Source organism: Gossypium arboreum, chromosome 12 (genome assembly GCF_025698485.1).
Source record: "Gossypium arboreum isolate Shixiya-1 chromosome 12, ASM2569848v2, whole genome shotgun sequence".
In the NCBI taxonomy this organism is placed as follows: Eukaryota; Viridiplantae; Streptophyta; class Magnoliopsida; order Malvales; family Malvaceae; genus Gossypium; species Gossypium arboreum.
Genome location: NC_069081.1, coordinates 77267346 through 77281270, shown reverse-complemented (window position 1 = coordinate 77281270; position 13925 = coordinate 77267346). Strand labels below are relative to the sequence as shown.

Sequence of the window (13925 nt, the reverse complement as noted above, 5' to 3'; positions counted from 1 at the left end):
AAAGAGTGCTAAAGTGAATTTATAACAACAGATAAAAAAACTCATCTATAATATATTCACCTACAAAGTTTGATGTTAAAATACCCTAAACTTGAGTCTAAAGTAAGTATACCAAAGCTTCCTGCACATCCATCTTATATATTTTAGAAATGAGCAAAACATGTTCGTTATTCTTCCAAGAAGATTCAAATTCTTTTTTATTTTAAATTTCCAATACTGTCCTTAGAGAATCTCAGTATATCAAATATTAATAAGCTCACATATTCTTTTCGTTACCCGTCCCTACCCCCGAATTTCTCAATGGAATAGCCGTTACCATCCCACCACCAAAAGCATAAAATCGAAACAAAAAACTTTAAAACCACTTTCCACGCTCCTTGTGAGGTGGTTACACGCACGCGTCAACCACTTCGCCTGAATTTCCCTCCCACGCTCTCACCAAGCGCTTAAACCTAACTTCCCACTAAAGACAAAAACAAATTTCGCCGGGAAAAATGACGTGAGTTATCAAGACAAGGAAGGGAAGAAGGATGTGCGTAGGTTAAGAGGGAGGGGTGCGTAGGATAAGAAGCCACCTGGTGCGCACATTAGCGATAGTGGAAAGATGGGCAATTCTTTAATAATTAATAAATTTGTTTTTTTTAATATAATGTAAAAATTGTTAATGGTATTGCTGTCGACTCAGTATATTGTGTAAGATCACGATAACACAGACAAATGCAAAGTGATAATTAGAAAAAGAAATTTATACGGAAGAATACAAAATATTATTAGTAGAAAAAAAAGAATATTTTAAAAAGAAAATATAAAAGATTGGTGGAACAGTTTGAATGGGGTGTATTAAGGTGTGGTGCTCTCTGTAGGATTGATGTTAGGAGTGATGAGACAGAGGGCGATTTCAGATACAAGAAGGAGCCATTGCCTGTTTAATTTCAACTCTTTTTTTTTTTTTTTTGTGCTGTTTTTGGACCTATAATTTTAGCGGGAAACCCTTTCTAACGACCCTTCAAACGAGAAGGTTGGTTTTTCCGTTTTCTTCTTCTTCTCTCTTTTTTGAAAAATTTTGGTGGGTGTTTGGTTTCCGGGAGAGTTGGGGGAGAAAAATAACACAAAAATATAACATTCAAAAACTGGTTAAGTTGTTTAAACACAGGGTGTTTTCAAGTATTGTGTTTTTCCTTTGAATTAAACTTTTTTTCGGTTTAATTGGAGTTTTCTCTGTTATTTTTGTTTTTATGTAAGATGTAAATTAAGAGAAGTATTGAAATTTTTTGGGGTTAAGGAAATGGATTTTTATTCATTTACTTTTTTGGCTAATTTCATTGGTTCTGGGTTTAGCATTTAATTGTTAGCTATGCATCTTTTATTTCTCTTTTCTCTATCTTGGATGATTTTTTTTTTGTGGAACTTTTGTTCAGAGGTGAAAAAATAGATGGGATAAATATTGATTATTAATCATGTTTCCTTTCAGATTTGATTTTCGGGGTTTGCTTCTTTTTTCTTTTTTCTTTTTTCCATTTTGAATGACTCAAATAGAAGCTCTCAATTCTTCCTTATCCATATTCATATGCTTATGCATAATTTGATTTAAATGTTTTGGGTTTTCTTTGAATTCTTCTTTGTTTTATTCAACCTGTTGCGATTTTGCTAGGATCTACAATTGTTTCAGTGCTATGCAATCTACTTTTGAAGCAGAAGAAACTATTTTTTCTGCAAGTTTTGTTATTTGTTTTGTGCATATTAAGAAAGGTCCTATGGAAGAAAATCTTGCTAGTTTTGATGGTAACGAAGAATTTTAGGACTAGGAACAGGAGTAGCAATAGGTCCACCATGAACATAAGAGACAAGTGAACAGTGAGCTCCAATAATGAAAACAGTTGACAGCTTAAGACTGAGCTGGGTAGAGGAGAATCATAATTGGTTTTCAATCTTTTCTCACACTTGGATACAAATAATCTGTGTTTTCTGAGAAGAAAGCACTAAATTCAAGTTGATTTTGCGTAATTGATTGCTCTTTAGTGGAATCATAAACAGGCCGAGGAAGCACAAAAAGATGTCATTGTCCATCCTTTACTAACTATTCTCTATTATCTGTGACCTTGCACAGCAATCAATGCTGTTGCCGATCCTACTATGCAGCATAGATTTATCTTCCTTAACTGTTAGGCTTCTATATGTCCAAATAAAAGGGTCTAATTGCCGATGCACGGTATTAAGTATCTTCAAAGGTTATTATGACTGAATTAGACTGGGGAGGGAGTGGGAACTTTAACTTGATGATAGAACAAGTAATGCAAAGGGGGAAACGGAAAGAAAGATTTTAGGAGCTTGCAGCTGTGTCCTGGTTTGTTGAAGCTGTGATACTTGCATAGGAGCTTTTAAATGATTCTTTTGAATTGAAGTTGAAGCTGAAAATCAAAGTTTAGATTGGGGCGATATTTTTCTTTCTATTTGTTGGTAGCATTTACTTCTTTTTCATTCTTACAGTTAGGAATTACAATTTAGTTGTTTACACTTGCGTTCATGCCATGTTTGTTTGAGTGCCATGATGGGAGTAAGGGATTTTCTGTTATTTTCTTTATAAGATGTTGAATTCTTTAAATAAACTTCAATGGTGCCATTGAAGAGGTCACTAAGACTGGTTACACTCTCTTTGATGGTTTATTCTATCTGTACCATCATGGGGACCATTTTTAACAAGATTTGCTTACAATTTTAATCTTGAAAATCTACCATTTCTCTTCCAATTTTTCGTACATAGATGAGTTCTCTATTTTAGTCGAAGCTTTTTATTTCCCTAATTCTAATAGGACTAATGCAATCGTTACTTTTGATTTAAATCACGAATGTTTTTTTTTTCCTTCTAATTTTTCTTTCATGAAATTCTTTTATTTGCTTTCTCAAAGAGATAATTGATTCTAGTGAGCTTGTTGTCAGTATGATATTTAGGAAATAAAATATGTTTTTGAACATGCTTTTCTCCTTTAGTTAAATCTATTGATTTATCAAAGGGTGATTCTCAATTGAAAATGCCATTTATCCGATTGGGGTTGTCCTCAAATACGCAGCATCTTTGTGATTAGCTTTTATAATTATATTCTTTGTTACCTGTTCGTTTTGTGCTTCTCCCCAAGCTTATACATACCTATGTCTTATTTCTATCCAGACTTTAAGCTCTCAATGCCTATAATATCAATCTAACTTGTACAAAAGCTGCCATCATTATCAATTCCAGAAGCATGGACTTTCCATCCACCCAGTTTGTGCCTTCAAGAATGATGGGTACCTATCAGCCTATCCACCAGATTGGCATGTGGGGGGAAAATTTCAAGAGTATTGGCAATCCCAGTATATCTGCATCAGTGATTGTTGAAGTGGATAATAAGCTAGAAAACGAGGTGCAAATTTTTGAGGCATTATTATTTGCTTGGTAGTAAATCACGTTTTATCTTATTTTGGAGACAAGTAACCATTTTTACTTGAAATTTTCAGTCTGAGACTGCTTCACATGAAATGCCAGCACCTTCTTGCAAGCATGACCAAGAAGCAAGTAAACCTTTTGATAAGGTATCAGTGAATTGCATGTGATGCTAATTATTTATTTCTTTTTAGATGTTAATGGATATAAAGGTTACAATTTGCTCCAAGTCCCTGTACTCATTGTATATTTGGAATTTAGTCCCTCTACTTTTATTCACTTTTCAGATTTCAAAATTTAGGTTCAATAGTTAACACCGTAAATATTCTTCTGTTAAATTAACTCGTGTGACATGTTGAAATAAAAAATATCACATGGTAGCCATGGAACAAAAAAAAAAAATAAAAAGGCCTAATGATTTTGATTTTAATAGAAGAATTTTAAGGATGTTAACAATTGAACTTGTATTTTTAAATCTGAAAAGTAGAGACAAATTTCTTTAAATAAAAGAAAGAGGACGAAATTCCAAGTGCATGAAGAGTACACAGATCTGAAGCATATTTTAACCAGATATAAATATTGTTCTATATCATGCTGAGCAATATCAGATTGACTGTATCTATTGGTTTGTTGAAAAAGTTTCCTACAAAATTGTAAAAGATGGTATTACTTTCAGTTCTAAATTTCTAGGCTCAATTCTTTTTGATCATTTCTGCCATCCTTGCACTTTTTTATCTTGTAAACAAAGAAGCTCTTATTTTGTAGCTTTTAATTGTATTTTGTTCATTCTCACTCCTATTTCCCGTTGTTTAGAAGACTTGTGGTTCTGAAATGTGGTCATTGCATTGCGTAAAAGCTTTTATTTTCATTTTTCTTCTTTTTTAAGATGAGTCTAGGAGATGCAATTATGGTGTTTTCTGCCAAATATTTCGTGCATGTTAATGGCAGATGTTTTCTGATTTTATAATGTTAGCAAGGAGGCCTTTTTCTTTTTTCAACTAGCTAATGAGGCCTTCTCTTTTGTTAATTTCTTGTCTTGTCAATGATGATCCAGTCCATCAATTAACTTGCACAGTATCTCAACTAATCTAATTTAATGAAAAAATATGTGTTCCCAAAACCTGTTTCATTCAGTAGCTGCTAAATTCATAGAATATCTCGTATTAATTGTTGTTTGTATATGATCTGTTTACCTTAAATAGGGTTCTAATCTGCTTTGTGCATTATACCTTTAATATCTATAGATACAAAGACGTCTTGCACAAAATCGTGAGGCTGCTCGTAAAAGCCGTTTGCGGAAAAAGGTAAGTGGATGTTGGTTTGCACTGAAACAGATGGGCTGAAGGCAACATTCGAACGTCTGTAATAACTTGATTTGGAATTGCCTTTCAGGCATATGTTCAACAGTTAGAAAGTAGTCGTTTAAAGTTGATGCAATTGGAGAAAGAGCTTGAACAAGCAAGAGAACAGGTTTGAAGAAGATTAATATTGTTGCTATTTTTGTTTTTTTGTCATTTTAGAATTGTTTAAAGCTACTTAAGCAATAAAACTTTTGCAGCAGGGTCTTTATATTGGTGGAGGGTTAGAAGCTGGTCATCTTGGATTTTCCGGAGCAGTAAGCCCAGGTTTGTTTGTCAAAATTCTGGCAGTTATCTTTATTCTTTTGTATCTTTTGCTCCAAATATTCCTTTGTCTTGTTGAAATTCTATAAGATGCTTTAGTTGTTTCGATATCACGTTTCAGAACTACTATGTATACATATTGATATACGGTGAGTTAAATTTCATCCATCACTAAATTTTGGTTTTGAACATTATTGAAAGAGTCGACTAAATACATTGTCAAGATAACAATTAAGTTGTATGATGTTAATCATGTTTGTTATGTAACATACCTTGGGAACAAATGTTATTTTTTCTCGAATCAGAGGATCTAGCCTCTGCAACCTTGAGAGAGTCTTGGGCCGTTGAAACCTCATCTAATCCCATGTTGGGTTCATAGGACCATTTGTTAATGGAAGTAGTGGATCAGGTCTTGTCTTCATGCTAAGTAGCGATTCTTCACATAATATTCTCTCAAGCGCTTCCATGTCTTCCCAAAAAATATTGTGAAAGAACGATGGTTCCTTAAGCAGAATAGAAACTTTTTGAAAGCTAAAGTATGGGATTGCTCAAAAGTAAAGCAAACCTCATACACAAACTAAAAGCATCATTTACTCAAGGAAGTAGTGAATATGGTTAAATGGGACAGGACAAAACCCAAGTCTATGACCTGCAATACATACTAATTAGGCTAGTTGTTAAAAAGGAAAGTATATTAATTTAAGATATACTAGCTGTAAGATTATTGTAATTTTAGAATAATTAATTTGTATAGATTAGGAAATGATTAAATTACTCCTAGATTGTTGGGTTGCTATTATCGATATATAGGTGTTGTATCACAATTGTAAAGATATAAGAATAATATTCTTTTCTTATTTCCCATATAGTTTCTATTTGGTATCAGAGCTGAAATTTTTTTCCTAACTCTTATAGAAACCCTAAAAATATTTTCAATAGTTCTTAGCCATGTCTGAAACTTCATCAAACTTTACTTTCTCATCTGCCCAACCAAAATCTACTGGAAATCATGATTCCAACTCTGAGTTGCATTCTATTCAATTCACCAATATTAATTTAAATGGCTATAATTTTTTGCGTTGGTCTCAATCTGTCTGAATGTATATTCAAGGGCAAGGAAAGATTGGCTACTTGACAGGAGATAAGGAAGCACTAGCAAAGGAGGACCCCTGTTATGCTCTTTGCGATCGTGAAAATTCCATAGTTATGACATTGCTTGTAAATTCAATGGAGAAAGATATCGGTTCCAACTATATTTGCTATTCTACAATCAAAGAACTCTAGGATAATGTTAATCAGATGTATTCTAATTTGGGAAATCAGTCCCAAATTTATAAGTTGACTATAAAACTTGGAGAGATTCGTCAAGAAGAGGACAACGTCACCAAGTATTTCAGTTAATTGAAAAGATTATGGCAAGATTTGGATTTGTTTACTAATTATGAATGGAAGTCTCCAGAGTATTGAAAAAACTATAAAAAGATGGCAGAAGATCATCGCATTTAGAAATTTCTTGTTTGATTAAATGTTGAATTTGATAGAGTAAGGGGGAGAATTATAAGTCGACAGCCTCTATCTCCCATTGGTGAAGTATTTGCAGAAGTTAGAAGAGAAGAAAGTCATAGAAACATGATGCTTGGAAAAAGGGAGACTACTATACCACTTGAGAGTTCAGCCCTAATGACTTCTGATGCCAATAAAGCCCAGCTGAACTATCAAGGACAAAAGTCTTAAGTGTGGTGTGATTTCTGCAAAAAAGCATGCCATACTCTAGAAACCTGCTGGAAAATTCATGGCAATCTGGCAAATTGGTAGAGTAAAAGATACAGCGATAAGCCTAATAATGCTTTTTCCTCTACAAGTGAAGCTGAAAGGTCTGTTTAATAAAGAGCAACTAGATCAAGTTCTAAAACTGCTAAAATCCAATTCCTCATCCGGTATTCCTAGTGGTTCTCTCGCTCAAACAGGTAGCAACTCTAATGCTCTATCTTGTAGCCAAATTCTTTACCATGGATCATTGATTCAGGAGCTTCTGATCACATGACCTCTTTGTCACACTTGTTTGATACTTATTCACCCTATTCTATGAAAGAAAAAGATAGTTGCAGACGGTAATTTTTTGTCTATTGCAGGAAAAGGAAAAATAAAATTTCAAAAGGTATACATCTTGAATCTGTTTTGATTGTTCCTAAATTTTCCTGCAACCTATTATCAATTAGCAAATTAACTAAAAATTCTAATTTTTATGTTGTTTTCTTTGATTCTCATGGTGAGGTTCGGGGTTGGAACTCGGGGAGGATGATTGGCAGTGCTAGGATGATCGACAACCTATATTATTTTGATGATTATTGTTCTACGAATAAAACAGCTCAATGCTTTAGTGGTATTAGTTCAAGTTCTGTTCGTGACCAAATTATGTTTTGGCATCATAGATTAGGACATCCTAGTTTTTCCTATATAAAATACTTGTTTCCAAATCTGTTTAAAAACTTGAATTGTTCATCTTTTCAATGTGAGAGTTGTGTTTTTATCTAAAAGTCATCTTGCAACTTATCTTACAAAACCATATCATGCATCAAAACTGTTTTACCTAATTCATAGTGATGTGTGGGGACCTTCCAAGGTTACCACCATGTCTGGAAAAAAATTGATTTATAACTTTTATTGATGATCATACTCATCTATGTTGGGTCTACTTGATATGAAAAATCAGAACTGAAGAATGTGTTTCAAGAATTTTATAAAATGGTTGAAAACCAATTTCAGTCTAAAATCAGCATTCTTCGTTCTGATAATGGAATTGAATATTTCAATTTTTTTGGGAATTTTTTAAAAGAAAAATGCATTTTACATCAGTCACTTGTCGTGATACTCCTTAACAGAATGAAATTGCAGAAAGAAAAAATAAACATTTACTTGAAGTGGCTTGTGCCATTATGTTTTCTATGCTCGTTCCAAAATATGTGGGGAGAAGCTATTTTGACTACATCATATCTTATCAATAGGCCACCTACTCGTGTTCTGAAATATGTCACATCTGTAGATCATTTTAAAAGGTTTTTTTCCGGAGTGTAGAATCTATTCAAATTTGTCATTAAAAATTTTTGGGTGTACTGTTTTTGTTCACATACCTAACAGGTTTTGCTCTAAACTTGATCCGAGAGCAGAAAAATGTGTTTTCGTTGGGTATGCTTCGAACAAGAAAGGTTATAAGTGTCACAATCCAGTAGCTAAAATTTTTTTTTGTAAGCATGGATGTCACATTTTATGAAAACCAGCTTTAATTTCCATCAAATTTTTTTTAGGGCAGCAAGAAAGAGAAGTGAAAAACTTTTGGAAAAATTCTACACTCTTGCCAAGTACTGTTTTTAATGATTTATCATCATCTCTAGAAAAAGTAACTCAAGATGTTAGCTATAAGGAACATCCTAATCAATTACATGAGTCACGAACAAGGGGAGAAATACTACAAAAGGATAAAATCAGTCTTGAACTTGAGCTCTTGGTTTATTCACGGAAAAAGACTTAGAAAAAGGGTAATGAGTTGCCGATCAATCTACCACAAAACCATTCAAAATCCTTGAGGGAAAGTTCTACACCTAATTTTGGTAATCTTGATCCTATTTTGACTTCTCAACCTTTTTCTGTTTCTGTCTCTAATTCTGATTCATCTCTTTCCAACAAACCTTTTGATCTTGACATCTCTATAGCCCTTAGAAAGGGAACTCGAAAATGTATCCAACATCCTATGAGTAATTATTTATCCTACCATAGGCTTTCAACTCGTCATAGAGCATTTGTTAGTAAATTGTCTACTGTGTTTGTTCTGAGAACTATTTAGGATGCTTTAAATGATCCGAATTGGAAGTTAGCAGTTATGGTGGAAATGAATGCTTTGAAGAAGAACAGTACTTGGGAGATAGTAAATTTACCCAAAAATAAACAAATTGTGGGATGTAAATGGGTATTCAATGTGAAATGCAATGTTGATGGAAATATAGAAAGGTATAAGGCAAAACTCGTTGCTAAAGGGTTCATTCAAACCTTTGGCATTGATCATCAAGAAACTTTTGCTCTCGTTGCGAAACTCAATTCAATTCAATTCAATTCAATTCAATTCAATTCGAGTTGGATATTAAGAATGCTTTTTTAAATGGGGATTTAGAAGAAGTCTAAATGAGTTTACCTCCGGGTTTTGATAAAAGGTTAGGAGAAAATAAGGTCTGTAGGTTAAGAAAATCTTTATATGGGCTCAAACAGTCACTTAGAGCTTGGTTTGAACGGTAAAAGCTCTTGGTTATTGTCAAAGTTAAGCAGATCATATCATCTTTTACAAGCATTCAAATATAGGAAAAGTAGCTATTTTGATTGTGTATGTGGATGACATAATCTTGACAGGTGATGATCATATTGAACTAGAGAAGTTAAAGAAAGGATTGGCTGAACAATTTGAGATAAAAGACCTAGGAGCACTCAAATATTTCTTTGGGATGGAGTTCTCTCGATCTAAAGAAGGTATTTTTGTTTCTCAATGCAAATATATTCTGGACTTGCTTAAAGAGACAGGTTTACTTGGATGTAAAGCAGCTGAAACCCCATTTGAACCCAACCTGAAATTGGAGCATGTTGAAGGTGAAAATGTGGTGAATGTTGATAAGTTTCAAAGACTCGTTGGGAGGTTACTTTACTTATCCCATACACTTCCAGATATTACATTTGCCGTAAGTAAGTCAGTTCATGCACTCAACAGGACAAGATCATTTTGAAGCTATATACAAAATTCTAAGATATCTAAAGGGGACTCCTGGTAAGGGTTTATTGTTTAAAAGACATGAACATTTGTTGGTAGATGTCTACACTGATGCAGATTGGGTTGGAAACACTGTTGATCGAAAGTCTACATCAGGTTATTGTACTTTCATTGGAGGAAATTTAATCACTTGGAGAAGTAAAAAGCAAAATGTGGTAGCTAGAAGTAGTGCCAAAGCTGAATTTAGAGCAGTTGCCCATGGTATTTGTGAAGTTTTATGGATTAAAACCCCTGCAACCTTAGTGAAACCTGTAGGATGACACTTCAAAAGAAACATGACCTGGCCATTTCTCGGCTTTGGAGAAAAGGCATTCAAACTTTCTCTCAAATTGCAGCTAACTTGATTTCCTCACAAGTAAAAGGATCTCAACAGTTAAACATCTTCCATTGGACATTACAAGTTTTCCCAGAGAAGTTACATGTTGTTAATGAAAGACCTTAACTTCTTTTAAGAATTGAGTTTCTACTTACTTGAAGATCATACATATTATTGTATGAATATGCTATCAAAAGCTTCACTCTTTTAATTGAAACTGAACTAAAATTTTCATTTATATGCTGTAGAAACACGTTAGTCTTCAATATTAACAGTGTTATTGCTAGACCACCTTGAAAATTTTTTGTATTATATGAAGGTTCATTGACAACTCTCTGATGTATTGAATGCAATCTTTCAATGATATGTTCTTCAATGTCCTTTTCTTCTGGTTTCAAGTTAATGTTCATTCTTTAATGTTTTCAATGATTAGCCTGTCTAAGGATTCTGCAGGGATTGCTGTGTTTGAGATGGAGTACAAACATTGGATGCAAGAACAAAACAGACAATTAGGTGAACTGAGAACTGCTTTGAATGCCCAGATAAGTGATATTGAGCTTCGGATAGTTGTAGAAAATGGCATGAGCCACTATTTTGAACTTTTCCGCATGAAATCAACCGTTGCCAAGGCTGATGTTTTCTATGTGATGTCTGGTACGTGGAAAACACCAGCAGAGAGATTTTTCTCATGGATTGGTGGATTTCGGCCTTCAGAACTTCTTAAGGTGATGCATAATATAGTTTAATTAACTGTAGATCATAGATTCCTGTTTAAGGGGAAGAGAACCTATATTAGAGGACCTAACTGCAAATTATTCCTGCAGGGTGGCATTGATGAAAACTTAGATGAATAACTATCTATAGATGGATGTATGTGCAAATAATTCCTATGGATGTGTGCTTGCATTTTGTCTGAATTTTGGGTGTTTTTTCTCTTTCAGTTTGTAGGTTTTGCCTTTCTTTATTCTTAATCCTTTGCAATTGCTCTCTTCTAGGGTTTTCCAGGATTTCTGCATCAAAAACTAAATATTTAGTATCTTGGATCACTGAATTTGACCAGTAGTTACCCTTATGTTTTTCTTTTGTTGAGTAGTTACCCTTATGTTGGTTCTGCTTGGTCTTTTCACCCACATGATTACAGAACAATTGAGGTCATTGGTTAATCAATTCTGCTTTAAACAATGTTAAACGGTGTCAGTGTTGGATTCAAGAATGTGTCCAACATGAGTATGTTCAGTTCTTTTTAAAAGTTTTTCATGTATTTAGAGGATCATATCCTTTATCCATCTAAGCATCAGATATGGGTACTTAAATAAAGAATCGAAGCAACATAAGCTGCAATAAACTAACTCTGTAATCCCATATTACTTGATGGACATAATTTTCTTGTATTTTTCATTTGAATTCTGGTCCAAGCTCTATCACTAAATATGGAATCTTTTCTATTTTTTATTTTTGTGATCATATGTTGATTACAGGTGCTCGTGGCTCAGCTAGACCCCTTGACAGACCAGCAAATTTTTGAAGTTTGTAACCTGAAACAATCATGTCAGCAAGCTGAAGATGCCCTTTCGCAAGGCATGGAGAAACTCCAGGAGACTGTATCTGCGACTTTAGCAGCTGGTCAACTGGGCCAAGGTACATACTTTCCTCAGGTGGCTATGGCAATGGAGAAGTTAGAAGCTCTAGTCTGCTTTGTGAACCAGGTAATAATTGCATCATCCATGGTCTCATGGGCTTAATACAATAACTTCAACTATTTTAGTTTTTCCTCGCATTTGCTCTTATCGTAGTTATTTTACCTGCCACTGCCACTTGTATCTCACATATATTAAAGATATGAGTATGGAAGTATGAATGTAAGATCCTCCAAATATGAAAAACGTAAAAAGAATTAAATACACATATTTGATACGTACACGTGTTTTGAATCTCACAATGAATGTAAGTCCATGGTCTACATCATCCTTGTTTCTTTTGTATTGTGAAATGATGTTTAAAATATAAGCTGCACCAACTATGATGGGTAATATTGGTTAAATTGTATCCTTGGATTTTTCTCCGTATGTTTTTCATGAAACCTAGGGTTTCATAGACCTTAAGGTGCAAACTGCCAGTCTTGGTCAATGAATTTTTTTTTGTGAACTAGGTTGCCAGATACAGATATGAGTCCAACATGGTTATATTAAACTTTTTGGAAGTTTTTCATATGCTTGGAGGATCGTACCCCATATTCATGTTTACTAGAATCCTGTTTAGGAGAATTTTTGGAATTCGAACCCACATGACAAAATCTTGTTAATGTTTTGGATATGAAAAAGAGGAAATATGGGTGATGTTTTGAAGCTTCAACTAATGTCTAATATTTTTCTATGTGCAGGCTGACCACCTACGGCAAGAAACACTACAACAGATGTCTCACATCCTAACAACTCGACAGGCAGCTAGAGGCTTGCTTGCTTTGGGAGAATACATCCAACGTCTTCAAGATTTGAGTACACTATGGGCTACCCATCCTCGTGAACCTGCCTAGCCTTACAGTAGAAGATATTGGATGATCACTGCAAGAACTGTTCGTCCTGCAAACAGACATGCCTTTTGGTAAATGCCATTATAAAGATAAGTAGCATCGATTTATGCAGTCCACATTTTTTTGAAGCAGCTTATCAGAAAACTGAGGTCTGAGATGTTGAACATATGAATAGTTAATTTTACTTGGGGAAGGTTGAGATCAAATCGATTTTCAATGCTTTATTGTACATTATGTATAATCTTAAAAGTGTGTATATACATAGGTTCTACATTTGAGTCATATATAGCAGTTGAAACTTCTATGCAAAATTTATTGTTCTTTCTGTATCATGGACATGGCCAATGCTGATTGTCAAAAGTTGCACATGCATTGGATCATTCATTGGATGTTAATAAAGTTTCACTTAATATTAATTCAATGCTTCTTAAAATACTTACAATCTGAAAAGCACAAAATATGTCGTTTTCATTGTAGTAGCTGCGATCTATATTGCTCTGCTCATTCAGTTTTTATAAGTTTTCGTGCATCTAACACATATTTAGATTTGGGTATGCAACTATGATCCTCCAACATGGAAAAAATAAATTGAAATACCAGTATCAAACACATACTTGTCTAAAAAACTTATAACCGAGAAAGATAGGTTGATATTTCTGATGGACAAATTTAAAATTGTTGATACAAAAGAGGTTCATCCTAAAAATAAGAATGTAGAGGTTCAGACTGTTGAAATATGTATATATTTTAAATTTAATTAGGTAGATAAATCTTATTTGGATAGATAAGTTTTATTCATATTCTAGAAATATTTTTATTTTATCTTTTAGTAGTTTACTAGAATAAGAGAACTATTTTCTTTTTATGTTTTAGTAGTTTATTAGAATAAGGGAACTATTTTCCCAATTAGGATTAGGACTTTTTTTTCTTTATTTAAGTTCAATTCTTTAGTTAATAAGTGAAGTACAATTTTATTCAAAGCTCTCTTGAAATCTTTCATGGCATCTGAGCTAGGTTAAAATCTCTAGTAACATCATGGTTAAAACAGCCTTCACTGGAGATAAGAGATCCAGCAATCAAACAGGGGAAAAAAGTTCTACAGTTGAAACAACTACCGAGAGTACAATGACTCAAGGGACAGAGGCGTCTCACCTTTCTTTTCAACTGACATCTCACAAGTTGAATGGCAAGAATTATCTGGAATGGTCGCAGTCCGTAAAATTAGCAAT

At 33.7% G+C, this 13925-nt stretch overlaps 2 protein-coding genes across 6 annotated transcripts; both read left to right on the top strand.

The window, feature by feature from the left end:
• The first annotated feature begins 287 nt into the window (after window positions 1-287).
• Window positions 288-13112, top strand: LOC108460956 (transcription factor TGA1-like). 5 transcript variants are annotated; one of them, XM_053023230.1, is made up of 9 exons: window positions 288-1485; window positions 3167-3398; window positions 3493-3567; window positions 4663-4722; window positions 4811-4888; window positions 4977-5043; window positions 10620-10891; window positions 11645-11872; window positions 12547-13112. In XM_053023230.1, the coding sequence occupies exons 2-9, from the start codon at window positions 3240-3242 to the stop codon at window positions 12697-12699; spliced, it is 1092 nt and encodes a 363-aa protein (XP_052879190.1). In that variant the 5' UTR covers window positions 288-1485; window positions 3167-3239; the 3' UTR covers window positions 12700-13112. The 5 variants fall into 5 exon arrangements, with proteins under 5 accessions (XP_052879190.1, XP_052879192.1, XP_017616169.1 ...); XM_053023232.1 differs by having other exon boundaries at window positions 293-1018; window positions 3236-3398; XM_017760680.2 differs by having other exon boundaries at window positions 298-1018; window positions 4980-5043.
• Window positions 6342-7577, top strand: LOC128285579 (uncharacterized). Its single transcript, XM_053023233.1, has 3 exons — window positions 6342-7007; window positions 7173-7198; window positions 7315-7577. Exons 1-3 carry the CDS (start codon window positions 6833-6835, stop codon window positions 7573-7575), a joined length of 462 nt encoding a protein of 153 aa, XP_052879193.1. The 5' UTR covers window positions 6342-6832; the 3' UTR covers window positions 7576-7577.
• Window positions 13113-13925: the final 813 nt, after the last annotated feature.

Bases quoted from the DNA above. Each gene is read 5' to 3' on its own strand.
- LOC128285579 (XM_053023233.1), top strand. From the start codon at position 6,833: ATGGCAATCTGGCAAATTGGTAGAGTAAAAGATACAGCGATAAGCCTA. The intron at 7,008-7,172 runs GTAGCAACTCTA...TGTCTATTGCAG, and splicing joins TGGTTCTCTCGCTCAAACAG to GAAAAGGAAAAATAAAATTT. The intron at 7,199-7,314 runs GTATACATCTTG...TCTCATGGTGAG, and splicing joins GAAAAATAAAATTTCAAAAG to GTTCGGGGTTGGAACTCGGG.
- LOC108460956 (XM_053023230.1), top strand. From the start codon at position 3,240: ATGGACTTTCCATCCACCCAGTTTGTGCCTTCAAGAATGATGGGTACC. The intron at 3,568-4,662 runs GTATCAGTGAAT...TAATATCTATAG, and splicing joins CAAGTAAACCTTTTGATAAG to ATACAAAGACGTCTTGCACA. The intron at 4,889-4,976 runs GTTTGAAGAAGA...AAACTTTTGCAG, and splicing joins TTGAACAAGCAAGAGAACAG to CAGGGTCTTTATATTGGTGG.